The 22,237-nt window shown below is 36.8% G+C and overlaps 1 protein-coding gene across 1 annotated transcript; it reads left to right on the forward strand.

Moving 5' to 3' along the window:
- Positions 1–521: 521 nt before the first annotated feature.
- Positions 522–20,765, forward strand: LOC134750407 (bleomycin hydrolase). Its single transcript, XM_063685580.1, has 12 exons — positions 522–673; positions 3,743–3,900; positions 4,107–4,237; positions 6,198–6,312; positions 9,360–9,497; positions 10,883–11,003; positions 12,059–12,186; positions 12,724–12,851; positions 15,008–15,106; positions 15,795–15,915; positions 17,799–17,909; positions 18,094–20,765. Exons 1-12 carry the CDS (start codon positions 664–666, stop codon positions 18,214–18,216), a joined length of 1,383 nt encoding a protein of 460 aa, XP_063541650.1. The 5' UTR covers positions 522–663; the 3' UTR covers positions 18,217–20,765.
- The last annotated feature ends 1,472 nt before the right edge of the window (positions 20,766–22,237 follow it).

The raw sequence follows: 22,237 nt of genomic DNA on the forward strand, positions 1-22,237 counted from the left end.
TTTTTCTGACGAAGTAACGCTGAATGACACGCGCACAAAGTGCCAACATAGCGATAAACGTCATCGTCAAAGAAGTTTTACTTCAATCGCGCTTAAAGATTACACTAACACACTTTTTTTTTATTAAGCCCCTCCACGCGTGCGCGAATCGCGGCGCGAAGCCGCGAACGCGAGTGTGGAGGCTAGTTCGCCGCAGAGCCGAACTCGACTCCAAAAGGCTGATCCACACTCGTGCGCAAATCGCGGCGCGAAGCCCCGAACGCGAGTTTGGAGCGAGCGTCGCAGATCTGCGAAATCGACTCCACACTCGCGTTCGCGGCTTTGCGCCGCGATTCGCGCACGAGTGTGGAGGGCCCTAAAGGAACTCGACCCGGCTTTAAAGTTTTCTTTTAATTATACTTATATTTGTATATAACAATTATATTCGAACGTAACTTTATAAAAAGTAAACAACTTTCAACCAATGAGAGCGATGATGCCAAAGAAAAAGATAGATAGTTGAATAATTACGAGAGAGAAAGAGTAAGTTGCTTCATAAATTTTGTGCAACATCACCGGTTTTATTGGTCCGTAGCTCCGTTAATTAAAATATTTACAATTGTTTCAGTGTTTGGTGTTGTTAGACGTTCCTTTGGTTCATATTTGATAAGAAGAAAGTTTACAATGTCGTCAAGTAAGAACGCTTTTATTATTTCATAACCTTGTCTAGGAACTGGGACTAATTTAAATCATTTTGTTTTCTGAGATTCGCAAAGTAAAGTTAAATATTTAATCTGAATAAACAGTAACCGTTCTCTTACAACGCAGCTATATTTACCCTTTATTTGCGATCCAGAAACACTTGTTGTTTTGATTTGACTTATGTTTTCTTGTCAGCTGATTTCAATTCAGAATGTCAGACTCAGATTATGTTTATGTATGTATTCTTCTTTACAAATCCTTATCCTTTTTTTACACGACTGCCCAAAAAAAAGAGGCCTAATGTTTATTCGACGTCGAAATACCAAGTGTATAAAACCTGCTTTGTATTCTATGAATACTGATTCAAAATTGATTTTCTAGAACAGTTTAATATTAAGGTTTGATACTTTAATGCATTGTCAAAGGAAAATAAATTTGAGCAATAGTTTGCTATTTTAATTTTTGAAATCTTTTTTGAACCGCTCATTATGAGATGAACAGATTGATTTGGACTCAAAGAAAGGTTTTAAAGAGATTCTTGTTCTACAGTACATGTGTAAATAAAAATGCATTAAAGCTTTTACCAAGTGAGTTTATTTCTCTTTGACAATATAGAAGTGTAGTGATATATAAATAAATATGGAACCATCTTATGAAGGAGATCAGACCGTGCAGCATGTATTGGGTTTGTACAATTGACAAGGAACTTATGGTTACTTTGCATTCCTCCCATGCTTTGACTAATTTCTTAGTCTTTTTACTTATTGTTTTTTTTTTTTATTATTTATTTACACATAGGGTACATGCTTACAAACAAAATTTATGCATCGCCAAACTGTAACCAGTTTGTTGGCGATTGAAGCGCTCAATAACAAAATGGAATCATGCACCTGAACAAAATAATTAACAGCTTAGACAGTAATCCTTATATATAACATAAAAACTAACATGCACAAATACCTAATAAGTAAATAAATTTCACAGAGATGGGACTTAATCGCGTAAAATAAGTTTTAAATTTACCTCCGACGTTTCGAGGATGGCATTGTCCCCATGGTCTCAGAGAAGACTGGCTAAAGTTGACAACAACATCTTCTTTCTTGTTTGTTCCCTTCTGTGATTCTTCTCACTTGGTGGTCTCATTGAGATAAACGAAACCATTAGAACCATAGTAAATTGGCTGAATATACATTTTTTTTTTTTTTTTTTTATTACAAAAAGGCAAGCACTTGACCGCAATCTCACCTGATGGTAAGTGCCGATGATCTTAAAATTAATATTGGTAAAACCAAAGCTGTACAATTTAGAACAAATAAGAGCCAAGCATTATCTTTAAATGTAATGTACAATAATGTTAAAGTAGAAATGGTTAATTCTACTGTCTTTTTGGGATTAACTCTTGACGAACACTGTAACTGGAAAAAACATATTGACCTTGTATGCACTAAAGTAAACCAATTTGTGTACGCACTCAAACGGCTAAAACAAGTCGCATCCCTAGACACAGCTTTAAACGCCTATCATAGCTATGTGTCATCTGTGTTACGATATGGCGTTATAATCTGGGGTAACTCTGTTGACATTGATAGAGCATTCAAAGCCCAAAAAAAGTGCGTCAGAGCATTATGCGGTATTGGTACAAGAGAATCGTGTAAGCCCATGTTTAAAAAACTTAAAATTCTTCCTTTGGCAAATATATATATAGCAGAAATATGCATTTTTGTAAAAAAACATTACAAATACTTTACTTTTATAGGTCAAGTAAATCCAAATGCTAGAGCTTATCGATTGAACCAACTTCTTAGTACAAAAAACAATTTGGCTCTTTATCGAAATAATGTAGATGGGATGACATACACAATATATAATAAACTGCCACAATCGTTAAGAGACATGCCATTTATTAAATTTAGACGTGCAATTATAATATTTTTAAGCGAGCACAATTTTTATAGCGTTAAGGAATATTTAAATGTAGATTTTTATTAATCTTGTGACATTTTATTATTTATTAATTCGCCCATTCTTGGCTCTAATTTCAATTTGTAAATGTAAATGTTTAATAAATTATTGTAATTGATTGTGTAAATATGTAATATAATGTTAATAGGTTTTAAGTTTTAAATTATTTTGCATGCCTACTATTATAAGGTATTGACATTATCTGGACATAATACTTTTGACTTTACCATCTTATCTGTACATAATGTTAAGCAAATAAACGCATTTCATTTCATTTGGAAGATCAGCGTTGGATTTTTTTTATTGATTCCATATTTGTAATTGTTTTTTGTAATTTTTGGTTGATTTTATTGCTTGTAAAAATTAAAAAAAAGTGCCCCAGTGGCCTATTTGCTGAATAAATGTTTGATGTTTGAAGCCACCAGCAACATGCTGAGATGAGGCCATTTTGTGGCACTATAATCTTATTCTATGTTTTCTTTCATATTAGGTAACATCTTGTTTGTTTGTGCTTACAAATAAAATTCTATTCTATTCTAATAAATACATATTTATTTGCACACTATGATTATATATTAATTTTAGCTGTTGCTGTGTCGTCTGTTGGTTCATGTCACATATTGATAGGCCAGTGGATTTGTATACCTGCAAGGTCCTAGCTTGTAAAAAAAATTGTGTTAATGGGGTATTTGACTACCAATCAAATCAGTTTCTTTTTTCGAACTGTCAAAACGATTTTGCTACTATGGAATTTATATGAAACACTAGCATGTGACGTCACAATCAAATTACCTCCTCTATAGTTTTATATGTGTTTTAAAATAAAAATTGTGTCTAAAAACAACTGCTGTCTACGTTTCTCTGTTAATCTTCTGGTGCTTTATTTTATGCATGGTGTAAAATAATTTATTTTAAATACAGTCAAATCCCTATTCAAAACGCTAAATAGTAAGAATGTTTGTGGTCACTAAAGATAGTTTCTCATCTTTTCACACAAAGGCAAGCCTTAAGAGGAGTGAAAGTATACTTTTAAACAAATAGGTAGATAATAAAAGTACTGTCCAATTAATCAAATTTTCATTAGCATTTTCTCCTCTAGAACCCCTGAGTGTGGAAACATTGGCGGATCTGAGAAACAAGTTCTACGCAGACCCCAAGAATGAGCTGGCTCAGAATGTGTGCACCCGTTTTGACCCATTCGAGGTGGCTATCAGCAAACGGAGACAGGATAGCCAGCTACATGTGTTTAACATCAAGGTAAGGAGTTAAGACTGATTGTATAGATTTTGTCACCTCTAGTTTAGAAAGGGGTTATAAATGTCCAAAGGAGAAATGAAAGATTTCAAATTTAATGTGTGCAAACTGTTACTCATACGGACTATTACTCCTTAGTTCACTTCATACCTAAATGTAAATATGTAATAGCTAAAAATAACTAACTTTAATTTTATTTTCTTTAAAAGATAGAATCAGAAGGCAAGCCGGTGACCAACCAGGAGAACTCCGGGCGCTGCTGGCTGTTCGCCGCACTGAATGTCATGCGGCTGCCGTTCTGCAAGAAATACGCCATCGACGACTTCGAATTCTCGCAGAGGTAAGAGAACCTCTCGCAGATGTAAGAGGACCTCTCTCAGAGGTAGGAGAACCTCTCGCAGAGGTAGGATAACCTCTCGCAGAGGAAAGAAAACTTCTCGCAGAGGTTGGAGAACCTCTCGCAGCGGAACCAGAAGATTGTCACCTGACATTAAGACAGAATCAGAGCGACTATCAGACACATTTAGGTGGAGTGGGGTATCAATTACTCTTCATTTTGATTGAGGGACTATTTAGGATCGATAAAGATTTATTTTATTAGTTATGCATTTTAATATTCGTAGTTGATTTGTTATAGGTACTGTCGGGTTGTGGGTCGTTTATATTTGTGGTTGATATGAAATATACCGCAACATATGTCGCCTGTGGTAACTGTTATTATTATATTCCATTGTTTTCCGCGTATATCAGTTGCCCTAGTTAAATTTATTGCCTATTGTACAAGCGAGACATGGATGCATACCGCGTCCAGTTGCCATCGGACATGAATCTAGTATAAAACTTAGGCATGAGTGGTGGAGGGAACTGTCAGAACGGGATAGTTTTATGTATCTTTCAGTAGGAGTAACGGAGAAAGCGTTATTATTGTCCTTGTTACAGTTTCAATTTTTTTTTTCCCCACCGTAAATTTGTATAGTTTATGGTGGGCTGCAAATCTCGACCAATCATATTGTTATTGTCGCATTGCGTATGTTCTGTCCCTCACGGGCGCACGTGGTTAGCCACTTCTATAGGATCCTACCTTCTATGCCATCGGATATATAGGAGCGGTCGAGGTGCTCAAAAATATCTGAATTCTGAATAAGCGTTCCAACGTCCTGAATAGAGGCGTGTTCAAATAGGTATTTGTAAGCGTCTTGGCCGCTCTCAATTTCAATTTCAATCTTTATTTGCAACCAAGGAGATACAGTTTAAACAAATACACGTGCAACTTAATGCTAGGTAGGTACATACACATACATAACTACTAGGACCCGGTTAGGGCTTAGCAAAGTAGGCTTTTAAAATATTCCTTATCTAGATTTCTTTGGCTTTCATTCATTCTTTCTTCCAATTGGTACATAATTCATTAGTATTTTTAGGTAAAATAAAATGTTCGTTAAAAACAAAATAACGATAAAATAAAAAAAAATTGAAAACTATGGCACGAATTTAACTACTATTATGATAATAATGGTAAAACATTGTCAAGATAAATTAGTAAAGCATTGGTAACATTGTCAAAGTAATATAATAATAACAATACGGTATTTATATGTGCCATTTTCTACTAAAAGGGTACTTATTGTCAGTTGTCAATAAGGCGCTATTTCCATATAGCTTCAATTCGAAATCAACCTTATCGACAAGCGACAATGTACCTAATATCGTCAGGTGACAGCTAAAACTCACTAATTACTACACAAGTTAATAGCTATAGTGAACTATATTAACACCTAAATAAGGTTGATTTTTAACAAGCTTTTATTAGGTCGACATGTAACTATGTAATGGAATCTAAGGTAACTAATTTAACCATCTTTCAAGGATCGTAGCGTCATGAAAATTGGCAGCTGTATGTAGTTCTGATCACAATACAATAATATGGTACTGTCGAACTGATCTGATGATGGAGCCGGAAGATATGAACTGAAACTTCATGATGGAATCAACTAACTATGTAATGGAATCTAAGGTAACTACTTTAACCATCTTCCCGGTTTCCGATGAAGCTGAAAATTTGCATACACATGTAAGTCGGGGGACAATGCAATATTATGGTACCATCGAGCTGATCTGATGATGAAGATAGGAGGTGGTCATAGGAAATCTGTGATAAGACAACGCAACCTAATTGTGTTTGGGGTTTTTAGAATGGTCTCGATGAGTATTAGTTGCCTGTGGAAAAGAAGTACAGTCAGCGATAAAAGCTTGTACCAAAAAATGAAATTTTTGCCAAAAACTTATTTTTCTTGTTCCAGCTACCTGTTCTTTTGGGACAAGATCGAACGGTCCCACTACTGGCTGAACAATATTGTTGCCACCGCAAAGCAGGGAGAGGAGTTGGACGGCCGGCTCGTCAACTTCTTATTGAAGGTAATACTTCATTTCTAAAGTTAATGCATTTTTACAAGCTTTTTATTAACTTACAATGTACACTGACTTAAACTAACACGATTTTCACTCATAATTTTAAAACTAACATGGGACCATAAATAAACGTAACGTAAGTTTGTACGCGATAAGTCCCGTGTTTGTTTTAAAATTGCAATGTACAGTCAGCAATACTATTCGCTTAGCACCTTTGCATTCAAACTTCTATGCAGGCGGGGGGGGGGGGGGGGGGGGGTTTACCTTTCCTCTGCAGCTGACTGTACCTATGTATGTACTTACTTGTAAAATCGGCAGATTTTATTGTACAGGAAAGGTGTCTCCAGTTACTAAATAAAAACGTGCCTCGAAAATCAAGAAAATTTGATTCTCGTTCAGAGGGCGCTACTAGCTTTGGCATACTGTCGTATGGATGGCGTTGACGGTTTCGTTTGTTATTTAACAATTTTAACGCATATCAGTGAGAGAACATGGGTAAAAATCATAAAAATAATTAATACAAATAAAATAAAAACATTTATCCATATTTAAATACATTTTATCGTATTTTTATAAATCTTCATTGTTAGTTTTAAAGTGTGTCGACAGATGGCATTGAATTTACTGGGGTTACAAAATTTACTATGACAGTACCGCTCTAGTATAAGTAACTCAGTGCTAAATGCTTATAATGTTCAGGGGTTTAAACGTAATGCGGTAACAAGAGTTACTTTCGCATTCATATTATTAGCCGTATTTGATTTGTATTTATTGAAATTGATAGCGTTTTTAGAAAACGTAATTTAACCTAATAAAAGTATTCTGTAATAAAATAGATTCATAAGAAGTGTGTGTAATACGTGCACTCACAACATTTCAAAAAACCGGCCAATTGCGAGTCGGACGTTACGGAAGTTACGCAAAAAACGACAAAAAAATCACGTTTGTATGTTGTTGTGTTTGTATGGGAGCCCCTCTTAAATATTTATTTTATTTTGTTTTTAGTATTTGATGTTATAGCGGCAACAAAAATACATCATCTGGGAAAATTTCAACTGTCTAGCTATCACGGTTCATGAGATTGGTGGCAGACAGACAGCGGAGTCTTAGTAATGGGGTCCCGTTTTTACCCTTTAGGTACGGAACCCTAAAAACATATTTTTTTGCGTAAGTCAACAACATCTGATTTATAAAAATATTTCAATTCGTACCTTACCTTAGTGCTCATTAAATAAAGTGAAGCATAACAGATTATGTTATCAGTGTTATCTGAATCATATGTATCAGTATACAGTATTTGAACGTGCTATATGATACTTAATAATACCTAATGCATTTATTTACCGTGTCATGTTTAAACAGCCACGAGACTTCGTAGTGGATTGTTAAATAAATATGACGTTCTTAGGTATAAGATGCCACTTTCTCACATGTCAACCGTGCTATTTTCAACTCTATCTTCTTGCGGTCCTAATATTAGTACTGTACTTTTAATTTTAAATCATTAGGGATGGCAACAGTAGGCCGAGCACATGATTGTCGCAACAGTATCTCGCCGCGAGATAGACTACCCGTCTTTTACTAACTGTATGAATTAAAGAGGGACGGGTAGTCTATGTCGCGGCGAGATACTCTCGCGCCAATATTTTATTTCATTTTTCTTTATTGGAGAAAGAACAGAAGTAAGAATTTTGCACTGGTATTTTTTTTATTACATAAACGGGTTTGTTAATACGTTTCTAAGGAAAATAAATGATTCAGTAGCATACCCTGGGATTTTGGTAGGAGAATCACCCCTCTGAGGCGAATAATTTTTACAGTACAACGACATTCTTTGAATTTTCGTGATAAATCGTAATCAGTCCTGGATTTTGCATGTTTGACTGACCTTTGGACTTTTTTTCCAAAATCTTATTACTTGTGCCAGACCTCCGATTACTTTGTATTTTCCTGTCGGCGGTTAGTCTCCTTGCAACGTTTTATGACCCTACAAACACTAGTTTTTAGCATCTTAACCCTTAAATGCATAATGATGTATATATGCATCGTATATTTGATGGTCCGTGGCTCAATATGCAGCTATCCAAAATCACATTTATTACTTTTATACAGCATGACACATCTATTTCAATTTATTAAAAAGTTATACAAAAAATCAAACATTTAAGGGTTAAGCGACTTAGCTGTCTTCGTCCCGGACCGATAAGAATTTGTGAGGTATTTGTGCATGATCAATCTCTTTTTCTCAATTTCCATGGTCGAAAACTTTAAAATCCATACTAGCTTTATGCATTTTAAAATAATATTTTCACCATGAATAGGGATGATGACACATGTTGAATTTTATAACAAAATCTAGTAACATAGATAGCATTAGCAACTTATCACAATAATGTAGACATTAAAATAATATATGGAAATAATACAAAAATACAAGACTTGAAAGTTTCAACATTTAAGTAATTTTTCAACTTCTAAAAAGGAAAAAGTAAGGGTACCATTTGATTCCTTACATTTTATCCAAAAAAAAAAATTGTATGGCAACTATATAAACGCAATATTTCACCGAAAAAAAAAGCAATTTTCTTATTTTGTCCATACATTCAAAAAGGGCTCAGGGCATACATTCAAACAGGGCTCTCAAAATGGGTCACGTTCACTTATCGTTTTGTTAGGAGCGTTTCGCGAGTTGAAGTACAACTGTCGGACTTTGACTATCATTTCTGTTTTGTATTGCTTTAATGCAATGGGTCCCATATAGACATTTGATCCTAAAAATAAACCTGATCGATTGATAGCATTATTGAAAATTTGTCATCCAGCCTATTCTTTGAAGGTTGGTGATTGAACGTAATTGACAATTTTTTTTTCCGCCATGAAAAAATAAATTAAACCACAACTAATTATGTACCAATTCTATGAATTATACTTATAGATAAGAACACCACACCATATTGCCCTTCCTTTACATAATGCGCTATTATTTTCTTTAGCGGCAGCAGTCAATATTTGTTCTCTAGAATCGCTGAAATGACCATATATTTTGTGACCAGGACCCAATAAACGACGGCGGACAATGGGACATGATCGTGAACCTGGTCAACAAGTACGGTGTCGTGCCCAAGAAATGCTTCCCGGAATCCTTCAGCTCCAGGAAGAGCTTACATATGAACGCGCTCATCAAGACCAAGGTAACTAAATAATATGATCTTGGGGCACTCTAAGTAATTTCCAGAGTTGGGCAAAAATTATCTATTTACGAATAACCGGGAAGATCACTAAATCATCTTTTATTTGAAATAACTAAATAATCCGTCATTTGTTATTTTGAATTTATCTTGATCAGTTTCATTTTTAGGGTTCCGTAGCCAAATGGCAAAAAACGGAACCCTTATGTATTCGTTATGTCTGTCTGTCTGTCTGTCCGTCCGTATGTCACAGCCACTTTTTATTTAATTAGATAAATTAGTTGGGATTTTAAATAAAAGATGAATGTCAGTAGTACAGTGTTAGTGTGACGGTTTGACCCGACGTGACATTCTATAAATTTATTATTATAAGCTTACTTCAATAACAAACGAGGCCAGTTATCTTCATCTAGATAATCTATCTAAATAAAAAAATTGTCAACGCACTATTTGTGATTGAATTTATCTTTGAATAAATTTATTTGAATTAATTATCTAGATAAGAAATTATCTAGATAATGCCCAACTTTGGTACCTAATATGATCTTGCGGCACTCTAAATAATTTCTATTTTCAACAAGTTTGGGAACAAATCAATTTATTTTATTAAATATTTTATTTTATTAATTATTTGGCGAGGTGGCCTAGGGGTTCATGGCGTCAGCCGCGATAGCTAAAGACGCCGATTCGAATCCGGCCTTCACCACTGGAGGGCTTCGTCACTTTTTCTTTAATATATGACATCTATTATAGTTTTTAATTTCTATTTTAATATTGTCTTCGGTTACCGCGACAGTTACTAATGAAATTAAACTATGAAAACGTATTATATCGCGTATATTGAATTTATAATTCATCCCGACGTTTCGAACCCTTTACAGCGTTCGTGGTCAACAGGTGACAGAGCAAAAACTACAAAGTGCAAAAATACCCACATACAAAAATAATGAACCATCATAGACTATAAACTTTAAGGCTGGTTGTACATGCAAAATCGGTTCATGAGGCTAGTTATACAATACAATCATTTTCAAGTAACGCGATAAAATTACGCCGGCTCCAATCCTACACCTCTGACCCGAGAAGATTTAATTCCCTCCTAAATTGTAGATAGGTATCCCAATATGGGACCGGCAACAAACTCCCAACCCAAACTCTGGGATGTATTATAAATTTCAATATACGCGATATAATCCGTTTTCATAGTTTTATTTCATGAATTTCTATTTTATGCAGAAAATTTTCTGTAACATATCATATCATATCATATCATATCTGTCATCTAAAAGAATTCAGTTTGATAATAGTTTTTTAACTAGATAATTAACTAAACTATGTGAGGTGTGCAAGAAAGAGTATTGTATTGTATTGTATAATTTCCGTTCCAGCTTCGCGAGTTTGCAAAGGAGCTACGCGATTTAGTGGCCAAAAAGGTGTCTGATGATGACATCCAAGCAGCCATCAGCCGACAGATCGGGGTCATCTACCACATCGTTGCCACTTGCCTGGGTACGTTCATACAATATCGGCCAATAATATATCACCTTTGAGTGTTTTTGTACAAGCTTGTATAGAGTAAACAATATAGGTTAGTTTGTAGATTGCATATTTTACTAGTAATTTTATACAAATATATGATGAATATTGCAATGAAATACTGTGAATTACAATAGGATACTCAGCATATTACTAAAAAACCTCTAGCAAAAAAATGAATTAACAATACGTTTAAAAAAAAACCTATATGAAAAAACCATTACATGAGACCAATTTTTCTCATCGCCTGTATAAAGGAATACTACTAGGCTACCTAAAGTAGTGAGGTGGAAGTCACTCACAAAAAAAAAGATACCGTAAAAACATGCGAGGTGATATATTATTGGCCGGTACTGTATATCATACTAGCGACCCTCCCTCCCCGGCTTCACACGGGTTACCCTTAATAAATTATACACCTAAACCTTCCTCAAGAATCTATTGATAGGTGAAAACCGCATGAAAATCCGTTCAGTAGTTCTTGAGTTAACGCGAACAAACATACATACATACAGACAGACGCAGCGGGGGACTCTTTTTTATAAGATATTATCATATCATATTTCTTACTATAGACGTTTTTCGGAAACTAGTAAGCGGTAAGTTTTTGCGTAACTTAGGGTCCCCTGATTCTATTGACAAGAGTGATATCTAAGTGTAGTGTTTAAATAAAGGGTAGTTTTAAAACTAGTTATGTCATTCAGTTTGTAACCGGCCAGTACACGCTATACTACTATTCCTGTGTTTTATTCTGAAGTATATCCTGAAACTTCTCAGTGGCGACGAGGATGGGATGCGAACCCACGCGTGCAAAGCTATATCTTATATCTTATGTACATTGAAATTAATCCCTACTAAATTGTAACCTCATAAGGCCCACCTAAACTGCTGAACCGATTAAGATGAAATTTGATACGGATATAGTTTGAAGCCCGAGAAAGATCATAAGGATAGATATTATGAGTCATCATCATACCACGAAGTTGTATGAAGATAGTTACGTACATAACATAACTTTTTGTCCACAGGAACTCCCCCGGATAAGTTCACTTTCGACTATTACAATAAAGAAAAAGCGTACAACACGTTCGGCAGCCTCACCCCCAAGGAATTCTACGACAAACACGTCAGGCCGCTGTTTGATGTTGATGATAAGGTAAAAACAACGATAGTAAACGGGCAGTCCCATCCTTTGGTAGATCTCATTACGTTACAATAAGGGTTTTATTTGATACCGTCAACCGGGGTGAATAGGGATAAAACTTAAAACGTGATTTACATGACAATTTCCTTAAACTTACACAAATTGTTTCATTCGATTGGAAATAATAATAGGTAAATTATAGGTAGTGCTACGACCATGAGATGCCACGAATATTTGGCAACTATTCGCTTTTCGGCCACTTTGCCGAATATTCGGTATTCGTCCGAATGTTGCCTACTATTCGGCCGCATACCGAATATCTGTTGCACCTACCTAAAAAGAAAAATTACACAATAAAAATAACCAAAAACTAGGTATATTTAATATTTAAAATGTATTCATGGAAAGTTGTTAAATACGAAGACCCTTTTTAGGGTTCCGTACCCAAAGGGTAAAAACGGGATCCTATTACTAAGACTCCGCTGTCCTTCTATCTGTCAGCAGGCAGTATCTCATGAACCGTGATAGCTAGACAGTTGAAATTTTTAGGTTTGCCTGGTGAGCGACCCACGATCCAGTAACCCATTCGGGAGGTTGTTTACTCTGCAGTGTCTGGGCAACGTGGTCGGCGGCCGACAGACCGCTTACAACAATCAGCCCATCGAGACTCTCATGCAGTAAGTAATACCCCACTGCCTATAAAAAAAATATAATTGCGGCTCCTAATTTAAGCAGCTTTAAACACCGCCTAAAAAGATGGCTTATTTTATTTATTTTTTATTTTATTTATTTAAACTTTATTGCACAAACAAAGAGAAATGTACAAATGGCGGACTTAATGCCAAAAGGCATTCTCTACCAGTCAACCATTAGGTCAAACAGAGACAAATGTTGGTGCAAGGGAGATTCATAAATTACAACGAGAAATTGAACCAAAAAAGTCAAATTATATATATATATATATATATAAACATAATAAAGTAAACTTATAAAATTATGATTAAATACTAATACTTATATGATATATAGAAGATAAACTAATACATATTAGTACATACAATTATTGAGCGCCCGTTCTACAATTATGACGAGTTTATAATGACCAAGGAATTATAATTGTAAAAAGTACTCGATTACTTTCTATTGAAAGTGTTGACTATCATAATATTAGATTTGTATAATTGAATTATTACCTTGTATCTTTTTGGTTTTAAACTGATATTTAATGTGATTTCACTAACTATGTAAGGATTATTTATTTTCAGTAAAAAATATTTAATTTGTATCCAGACTGACATGTAAATTAGTTTTACCAATAAAATGATTATGATTAAGGTCTCGATAAAGTTAACACCGTATGACGCGTTACTTTCTATAGAAATGTTGGCGTCATACAAAAGTACGTAGTTTACAACATCATTTAACTATAAGAGAGGGACATTAGATATGAGTGCATTCTAGGGACCGGACAACCCTTTCCGCGATAAAATGGGCGTCCCTTAAACACGGCTAACACATTGAAAGACTTTCCCTTTTGAACTGCAAGCCTATTCATACCCCTCCCTTTGACTAACCCTTACCGAAAAGCTAACCAAAAATAAGGCTAGCCCTTAATAAGGGTTACCCTTATCTTTAAGCGCTTTTTATAAAGGTTTCCCTTTGCGTGAAAGAGACAGGATTAGTTTATATCTACGCTAGTGTATGAAAAGGAAAGAAAATACGTGCCTAGTCAAAGAACGCCGCCGTCGCCGCCGACGATCGCTCGGATTCGAAGTAATATGTGCTTTATGAACAAGGTAGACGACATAAATTAGCACGCTTATATGCTAATAGGGAAGCCCTTTATAAGGCTAACCCTTGTAAGCGATATGCAAGGTGTTGGTGAGCGGAAGATAAGGGTTTTGTAAGGGTATTTGGGCTACCGATTACTCAAATGTGTTAGCTTTATATAAGGGTTTTTAAAAGCAAAATGAAAGGGTTTCGTCTGGCAAAGGGTATGGTGAGTTAAGCCTTATGCAATACCCTTATAAAACCCTGATAAGGGATAGCGGGCCGGTCCCTGGTGCATTCACACCGCAGGTCACTTTTGTGAAGCAACACTGGGTAACTTGACTAGTTACTTACTGTTGCACTATGTTAACTGTGGTGTGTGTTGTCGTAATTTTTTTCTATCTATTTATAATAGAAATTGAAACACAATGTTTATTCATGAAATAAAACTATGAAAACGGATTATATCGCGTATATTGAATTTATAATACATCCCGACGTTTCGAACTCTTTACAGCGTTCGTGGTCAACGGGTGGCAACGGGTCACCCGTTGACCACGAACGCTGTAAAGAGTTCAAAACGTCGGGATGTATTATAAATTCAATATACGCGATATAATCCGTTTTCATAGTTTTATTTCATGAGTAACTATCGCGGTAACCGAAGACAATATTACAATGTTTATTGTTATACTGAATAAATAAATATGAATGAGTATTTTTTTAGTTAATTATTATCGGATTTTTTGCGTAGGGTATTTTTTTTACTACGATATTGATAAATTCGAAACCTGCAATCGGCACTCAAGAAATGTAACTTGGCACTTTTTTACTTTAGCGGCATTTCATTTGAACTTTGCACGTTTAAGCATTTGCCACACTGGATGCGTTCTGCGGGCAGCGGTCACGTCAAACTTCAACTTCAAAGGTTGCTGTCAATGTTGTTCATACATAATGCGGGTCTGACCTGACCGCTGACCGCAGAACGCATCCAGTGTGGCAAACCCTTTAATAGCGCTACAATTTTTCAAACACTCTAAACCTCATTTTGGTATTATTGTAGAGTGGTGAAGGAGAGCATAGCGGGCGGCGAGGCGGTGTGGTTCGGCTGCGAGGTCAGCAAGCGCTTCGAGCGCAAGAACGGCCTCGAGGATCTAGACGCGTGAGTACATGATCTAGCCTAGATCTAGGTACTAACATAGAACATAGAGAAATAACTAAACTAAAGGGGCCCACTGATTATGTCCGCCGGACGATATCAGCCTGTCAGAACAAAAATTTGACAGTTCCGAACAATCTTCCTCGCGTTGTCCAGGCATTTTGTCACGGCTCATGGGAGCCTGGGGTCCGCTTGGCAACTAATCCCAAAAATTGTTTACTAGTTTTTACGAAAGCGACTACCATAAGTCGGGATAAGTCCGGTTTCCTCACGATGTTTTCCTTCACCGAAAAGCGAGTGGTAAATATCAAATGATATTTCTAACATAAGTTCCGAAAAACTTATTGGTACGAGCCGGGGTTTGAACCCTCGACCTCCGGATTGAAAGTCGCACGCCCTTACCGCTAGGCCACCAGCGCTTATCAGCGCAGCAGCGCGCTGCAGCGCGCTGCAGCGCTTTTTGTTTTAAAAATATATATGTACATCAAATCATACAAATACAGAAAACATATCAAATTCTTAAAAATAAAAAGGAAATAAAATCGATAAAAAAAATGAGAATATATATTATATAAATCTGACTGATTGTTATGAAATACCTGTAACTATGGTAACTCCCGGTTTAACCGGTTAACCCCGGGTTAGTGGAATGGTGCAAGTGGCGGTGGCGCTAAGATGATTATAATTGCAGGCATGACTACAAGCTGGTGTTCAACACGGAGGTGCAGATCGGGCTGCAGAAAGCGGACCGACTCCATTATGGCGACTCGTGCATGACGCATGCTATGGTGTTCACCGCTGTTGGAACTGATGTGAGTATTGTCACAGAATAAATAATAGTACTACCGCACAGAAAGGAAACTTCCTACAAAACAGAAGTTTGACAGCGTTTCAGGGTCATTCTGTTTCTTTCTAATATATGGCACTATCCCTTTCAGTTATTTAGGGTTGTGAAAATTCAAGTCATTATCTTATCTATGGTCGTGCACGCAAAGGGACGTCAAATTGTGACAACCCTAATAATTGCTCGGAGCAATGCTGAGCCGAACGGAGCCGAGTTTGCCCGAAGCGAGGAGTTTCGCACCCCTGGTATTGTCCTAATGTTATATTTTTATTAAATAAAGAATGGCAGGCATTATTCACGACGGACACGCCGGCTTGCGGTTATTTACGTCCCGTTTTCTTTCCTGCTTAGCCAATAAACGGTATCTAGAATCAAAGTTGAATGCAAATATACACGGTGGCAAAAAAATAAGTGCAATGACGAGGATGGAAATACTGCTCTCATTAACCCAATAGCGATATCTCAAAAACAAATGATGTTAAAATTTTTATTTTATACAGCGTGGCTAAAAAATAAGTGTGGGACGTCCAGGGGTATAATGACAACACTGGAGTTGAGTATAGAATGAATGTTTATTGTAAAATGTCGGCCTTATATATAGGTACTAGTGAAACGTACACATCTTTCTTTGTTCGTGTTAATTGATGCGTAATAATCGAATTAAAATAGATTTCCTTTGTCTGTGTTCATCGGAGCGTGAATGCTAAATATGGGAGTGTGACGTATGCACTCAGATGGAAGATAGGTATTAGTTGTACAGGGTGATCTTCGGCTGTGGCCTACACCACACATTCCCGTTTGATTATACTGAGCAACTTTTACTATGGGACCAACCACGAAATCGCGACAAAAAAATTTACCCTCCCATAGAAAATGGACCAGCTAAATGTATGAAACAGCCAAAAAATTTTTCGCGATTTCAAGTTTTTTTTTTCAGACAGACAGACGGACAGAGTCGCACCATAAGGGTTCCTTTTGTACCTTTTTGGTAAGGAACCCTAAAAATATTACTTTACTTAATTCGCTTTCTTTACTTTCCAAAAGGGCCCAAATTCTTGAGTGCCTGAGGGCCCCAGCATAGTTTTAAACGGCCTTGTGTAGGTAGTCTAATTTTGGAACTTTAATGAGATTTACTTCCTGACGGTTAATTGGGCTCAGATTTAGTATACTTATTAAAGACCGGTGTCACAGGGCGGACACGCTATACATCAAAAATCACTCGCGTTTCCATGTGTGAACGGCACGTCCGTACACGCGTCATGCGTCATAGCAAAGATAGACGTAACTCCGTAATAAATGGATACAGTCTAAGGAAAAAACGTGCCTCGAAAATCAAGAAAATTTGACTCTCGATCAGAGGGCGCTACTAGCTTTGGCATACTGTCGTGTAGATGGCGTTGACGGTTTCGTTTGCTATTTAACAATTTTTACGCATATCAGTGAAAGAACATGGGTCAAAATCATAAAAATAATTAATGCAAATAAAAAAAATCATTTATCCATATTTAAATACATTTTATCGTATTTTTATAAATCTCCATTTTTAGTTTTAAAGTGTGTCGATAGATGGCAGTGAATTTACTGTGGTTACAAAATTTACTATGACAGTACCGCTCTAGGTCATAGTGAAAGTTGCTTAAAAATAGTACTGAGAGTACGCCAGAAGTTCGCCAGATTTCTGTCGCGGGGCGAGGTAATTCGAGTCGGGGTGGGGCGGTGCGCGGCCGTTCTGTATGATAATACTATTACTTATTCTGTGCCGGTGTTAATGCAATATTATGATTAAAGATGATAAAAACCGAAGGAAGGTAGCCATAGGAACTTAAATGATGTTTATTTCATTGTTCACAGGAATATGGCAAGCCGACCAAGTTCCGGGTGGAGAACTCTTACAGCGACAAGGAGTATGACAAGGGGTATCTCCTGCTCACGGAGCCCTGGTTCAGAGAGTTCGTTTTTGAGGTAATAACATCTGAATTTGGTATAAGTCTGCCATTTGTCGGATTGCGTCGCGTCGCGTGTAATGTGTTTCGGCCTTAAATCATGTCCAACATATTTCATTGACGGGTCGGCGCGAGGGACTATTGAGTTTTAGTATCAATATGGCTTTTAAAAAGGGTTAAATATTTTTTGTTATTGTCCGCAGGTGGTGGTAGACAAGAAGTACGTGCCAGCGGAAGTGATGGAGGTGTTCAAGCAGACGCCGCAAGTGCTGCCCGCCTGGGACCCCATGGGCACCCTGGCGTGCCCCCTGTGCTCTGAGGAATAACTGTAACATGAGTGACCACCATCGTGTACCCATTGCGGGTGGTGCTCTACTAGATGATGACATCTTTTTCGTTTACATTATAGTATAGCTCAATCCACTGTATAGATTCGTGGTGGCCACTTAACAACTCTTAACTGGATGCTGTTTAGCAAAAAAAAGTTTTTTTTTTTCTCAATAAAATAACAGTTTTGAATGATTCACGGTTAGTTTCACTAGACTCAAAAAGAAAAGGAAAATAAAGGTAATAACGGTCTATATCCCAAGTGTATAACACTTTAAACTCTCGCGTTTTGTACGCATAATTAATGTCATTACCGGGTCTAACGCGATTAAATTTCATTATTATACCTTTTCTCCGACGTTTCAACTAGGTTGCACTAGCTGTGGTCACGGAAGACTGACGTCCCAGCAAATGTCAATTGAGATATTAGTAAACAACACTAAACTACCCGACATACGTGTAGTTTTCAATAAAATGTCAACTTTAAGCGTCAATTTTTTGAGTTGACATCTTATTGCAAAATAAATGTGGGTTGACACATTATTGCTTATCAGCATCCAGTCTGACCATCAGTCATTGAACTATTACTACGTAAAGAACCGGTACAGAGAACCAGTATTTTGCGCCATTAGTTGTTGCCGGCCGACAACAAACTGGTATCTGAGCGTGAATCTTGCGTCCTAAACGCGTAAGCGCCATGGAGCGGCGCTTACGACGTTTTGGTCGCGATTGCGACGATTACATTGTTTGGTATGGCTTCTCTACACGGTGAAATTTGAACCACCGTTCATACTCTGCGTAGTGAACAACTTTTATTATGGGGCCAATGCCGAAATCGCGAAAAAAAAATTGGCTGTCCCATAGAAATCAGCGGCATTACATCAGCCGGAATGTATGAAAGAGGCAAATTTTTTTTCGCGATTTTGGCATTGGTCCCATAATAAAAGTTGTTCAGTATGACCTATAAAGTCACTACGTACAGTATGAACGGTGGTTAAAATTTCACCCTGTATAGTAATAATAACTCAATGCCATCAGTGGATCTTTAGTCTTGCAATAACCTCGTAAGGCCCACCATACAAAGTTTCCCTATTTTTAATTTGAACCTTGTTGTATAGAAGATTAGGGTGACTTTAATTTGTTGTAGAAAACATTGAAACAAAAGAAATGCTACTGAATTCAGTTAGTGTAAGGTTCAAATTAGATTGAAACAGGGTGTACATTGTAATGCACATTGGGCCTTACGAGAATAAAGTTAACTGTCAGTCAACAGTGGTAGATGGTACAGATTGTGGAATTAGTAAATAGAACCATAATTTGAAGCTTATAGAAATGCGCAGTTTAGTTGATATTATCTTGACTCATCAAAATTAAAGCCGTGTTTTCATTTAGTGTTCTGGGTGCCCAGCCAAGGCGACAATCGCTTGCGTTACGACAACGAAACGCTTTGCGTCACTCTATCACTCTTCCATATTAGTGCGACAGAGTTGCGTTTCGTTCGCTACGGAGCGTACACGATTAGCATGTTGGCTACGCACCCTGAACTGTTCTGAGCGAGCAATCGTTCGTTCGTTGGGATATAATGGAAACACTTACCCCAATAGTAAATGGAAAGAGCAAACATTTGCTCGAAACAAAATGTTTGCTCAGAACACTAAGTGACCGTATTAGCGGCTAAAAACCCCATTAACAGCCGTATTTGAACTCTATATTAAGTAATGATAGGGTATAAAATTTATTGAAACATGGACCACGAAGTATACGTATGTATTCCGTGCAATAGCTTAAATAATTTTATGTTGTGTTCATTATAAATAAGTCTGTATAATGGAGCAGACCGTATTGTCCATATTAGATATTTTCGTTACACCAGGATAATGTGTTCATATCATGATATCACGAATCATGATCCTAAAGCAAATAGTTGATTAGTGATTGCTATTTACTTATTTTACAGGTCGAATCGATATTTTTTTCAATAAACAAAAGGTTTATTTAAACCTTCAATCGAATTGATAAGTGGTATCTTGATTTTAATATGTCTAATAATTAATGTGAGAGCCACATAGATGATCAACTTTGGCTGAGACCACTTTACTCAGATAGTTTAGGCACAGTCTATAAAACAATACAGTCATTCGACGAAGCCGTCTAGACAGAGCAATCGTGCGGGGTGCGAGGGGTGTACCGCGCGTACCCGAGCTGCATAGTTTCGCCGTTGTTAGTAGCTCGGTACACGTCGAAGTCGTCGGTCCACTGTATACTTTTTACACTGTGTTTTAGGTGGTTCAAGGTGCGCGGCTGAAAGTTTGGCTGCTTATGACTGATTTAATATTACTTACGCTAAGTAAGAATTATATAAACTAGATTTAGTAATAAACTAAGCTTCTACTAGAAAACTTACCAACCGTCTGAGTTAAGTGGTAGGCATTATTTTGTTCAAGTTGATCGTCTATTATGGTCCTTGCGCTGCCGTGAATTTTTACTTTTATATAACAATGTTTATAGCGACGAATTGTTACCATAATAAAGATCTTAGCATAAACAATTTTTTTTTCTTTCCTATCACGGAATAATGGTGTTCCGGACCTTTGGAAGGCGTGCGCGGAGCCGAAACCAACACCCTTTTGACACTTTAATGAAATGTAAGGGGTACACCGAGCGGATGCTGCCCTTGCCCGTGTCATGGGGCGCACCCAGAGGCAGCACCCGCCAGGATGTAAGGACTAGTTTTTTTTAAATTTACTGCGACAATAAATGACTTTTTTTTACTAGTGAGTTGATGGAATCAAATTTTTATTTATTTATTATTAACCCTTAGCACCAATAATCCACAGGAGACATTCACGTCATACGTGACAGTACCCCCTCTCTTCGGAATAGGATTTTTCCTAATAAAAATCCGCCTAAATCACTTCAGTTAAATGCTTATAATGGTTACAACTAGACGTTGAAGTCACCACCCGCTTCAATTTACGCATTTATAGTTATGGCGTATTCATTCACGAGATTAAAATTGATTCGTTTAAAAACCTTCCCGATTATGGTTTTTAACAGACTTCCAAATCTCAAAAGGAGGAGTTTAGGGAATATTACGCGAAACTCTGCTACTACCACAATCTAAGGGTCTATCGTGAAACAAGAAAATTTCTTTAAGTAACATCTTGTCACGCTTGCATATTCAAGCGATAAAGAGGCAGATAGCGAATTTTCGGATTCTCGTTTCCCGGTAGATCCTCTGTAAGCAAACCGGCTTGATGCATCATTGTCATATTTTATTATCTCTGAAAACAGTATGTATAAGTTACTCTATGGATTACTAAAAAGGCCAGTCCTGCACTCTGGTGGCAGACCATTGCAGCACAGACAATATAACTCCGTTATATTGTCTGTGATTGCAGTAATACCCTCTTTTTAGGGTTCCGTACCCAAAGGGTAAAAACGGGACCCTATTACTAAGACTCCGCTGTCCGTCTGTCACCAGGCTGTATCTCATGAAACGTGATAGCTAGACAGTTGAAATTTTCACAGATGATGTATTTCTGTTGCCGCTATAACAAATACTAAAAAGTACGGAACCCCCGGTGCGCGAGTCCGACTCGCACTTTGCCGGTTTTTTATGTTTGTTACTCCATATCTCTGTCATTTCTGGACCGATTGCGAAAATTCTTTTTTTTTTATTGTAAGTATAGTACAGATTGATCCCGTTTTTGTCAAAACGCAGTTCTGATGATGGGATCCATGAGGAATCGAGGGAACTCCTCAAATGTTAAAGGCATACATATAGTGATTTTAGTATTTTCATCAACAAATGAAGTATTTACATTTAAAAAAGTGACATTTGATGAAGTGGAACTGCTCAGAATGGACGATCAGATTCTAAGACGCATAGTTCACGTTTGGCGATTTGTCCTTTTTGTTATGTTTGTTAAGCAAGTTAGGTTTTTAAGACACATTTTTGTCAAGCTCGAGTTCTGATGATGGGATCCATGAGAAATCTAGGGAACTCCTCAAATGTGA

Source organism: Cydia strobilella, chromosome 19 (assembly GCF_947568885.1).
Source record: "Cydia strobilella chromosome 19, ilCydStro3.1, whole genome shotgun sequence".
NCBI classification, from domain to species: Eukaryota; Metazoa; Arthropoda; class Insecta; order Lepidoptera; family Tortricidae; genus Cydia; species Cydia strobilella.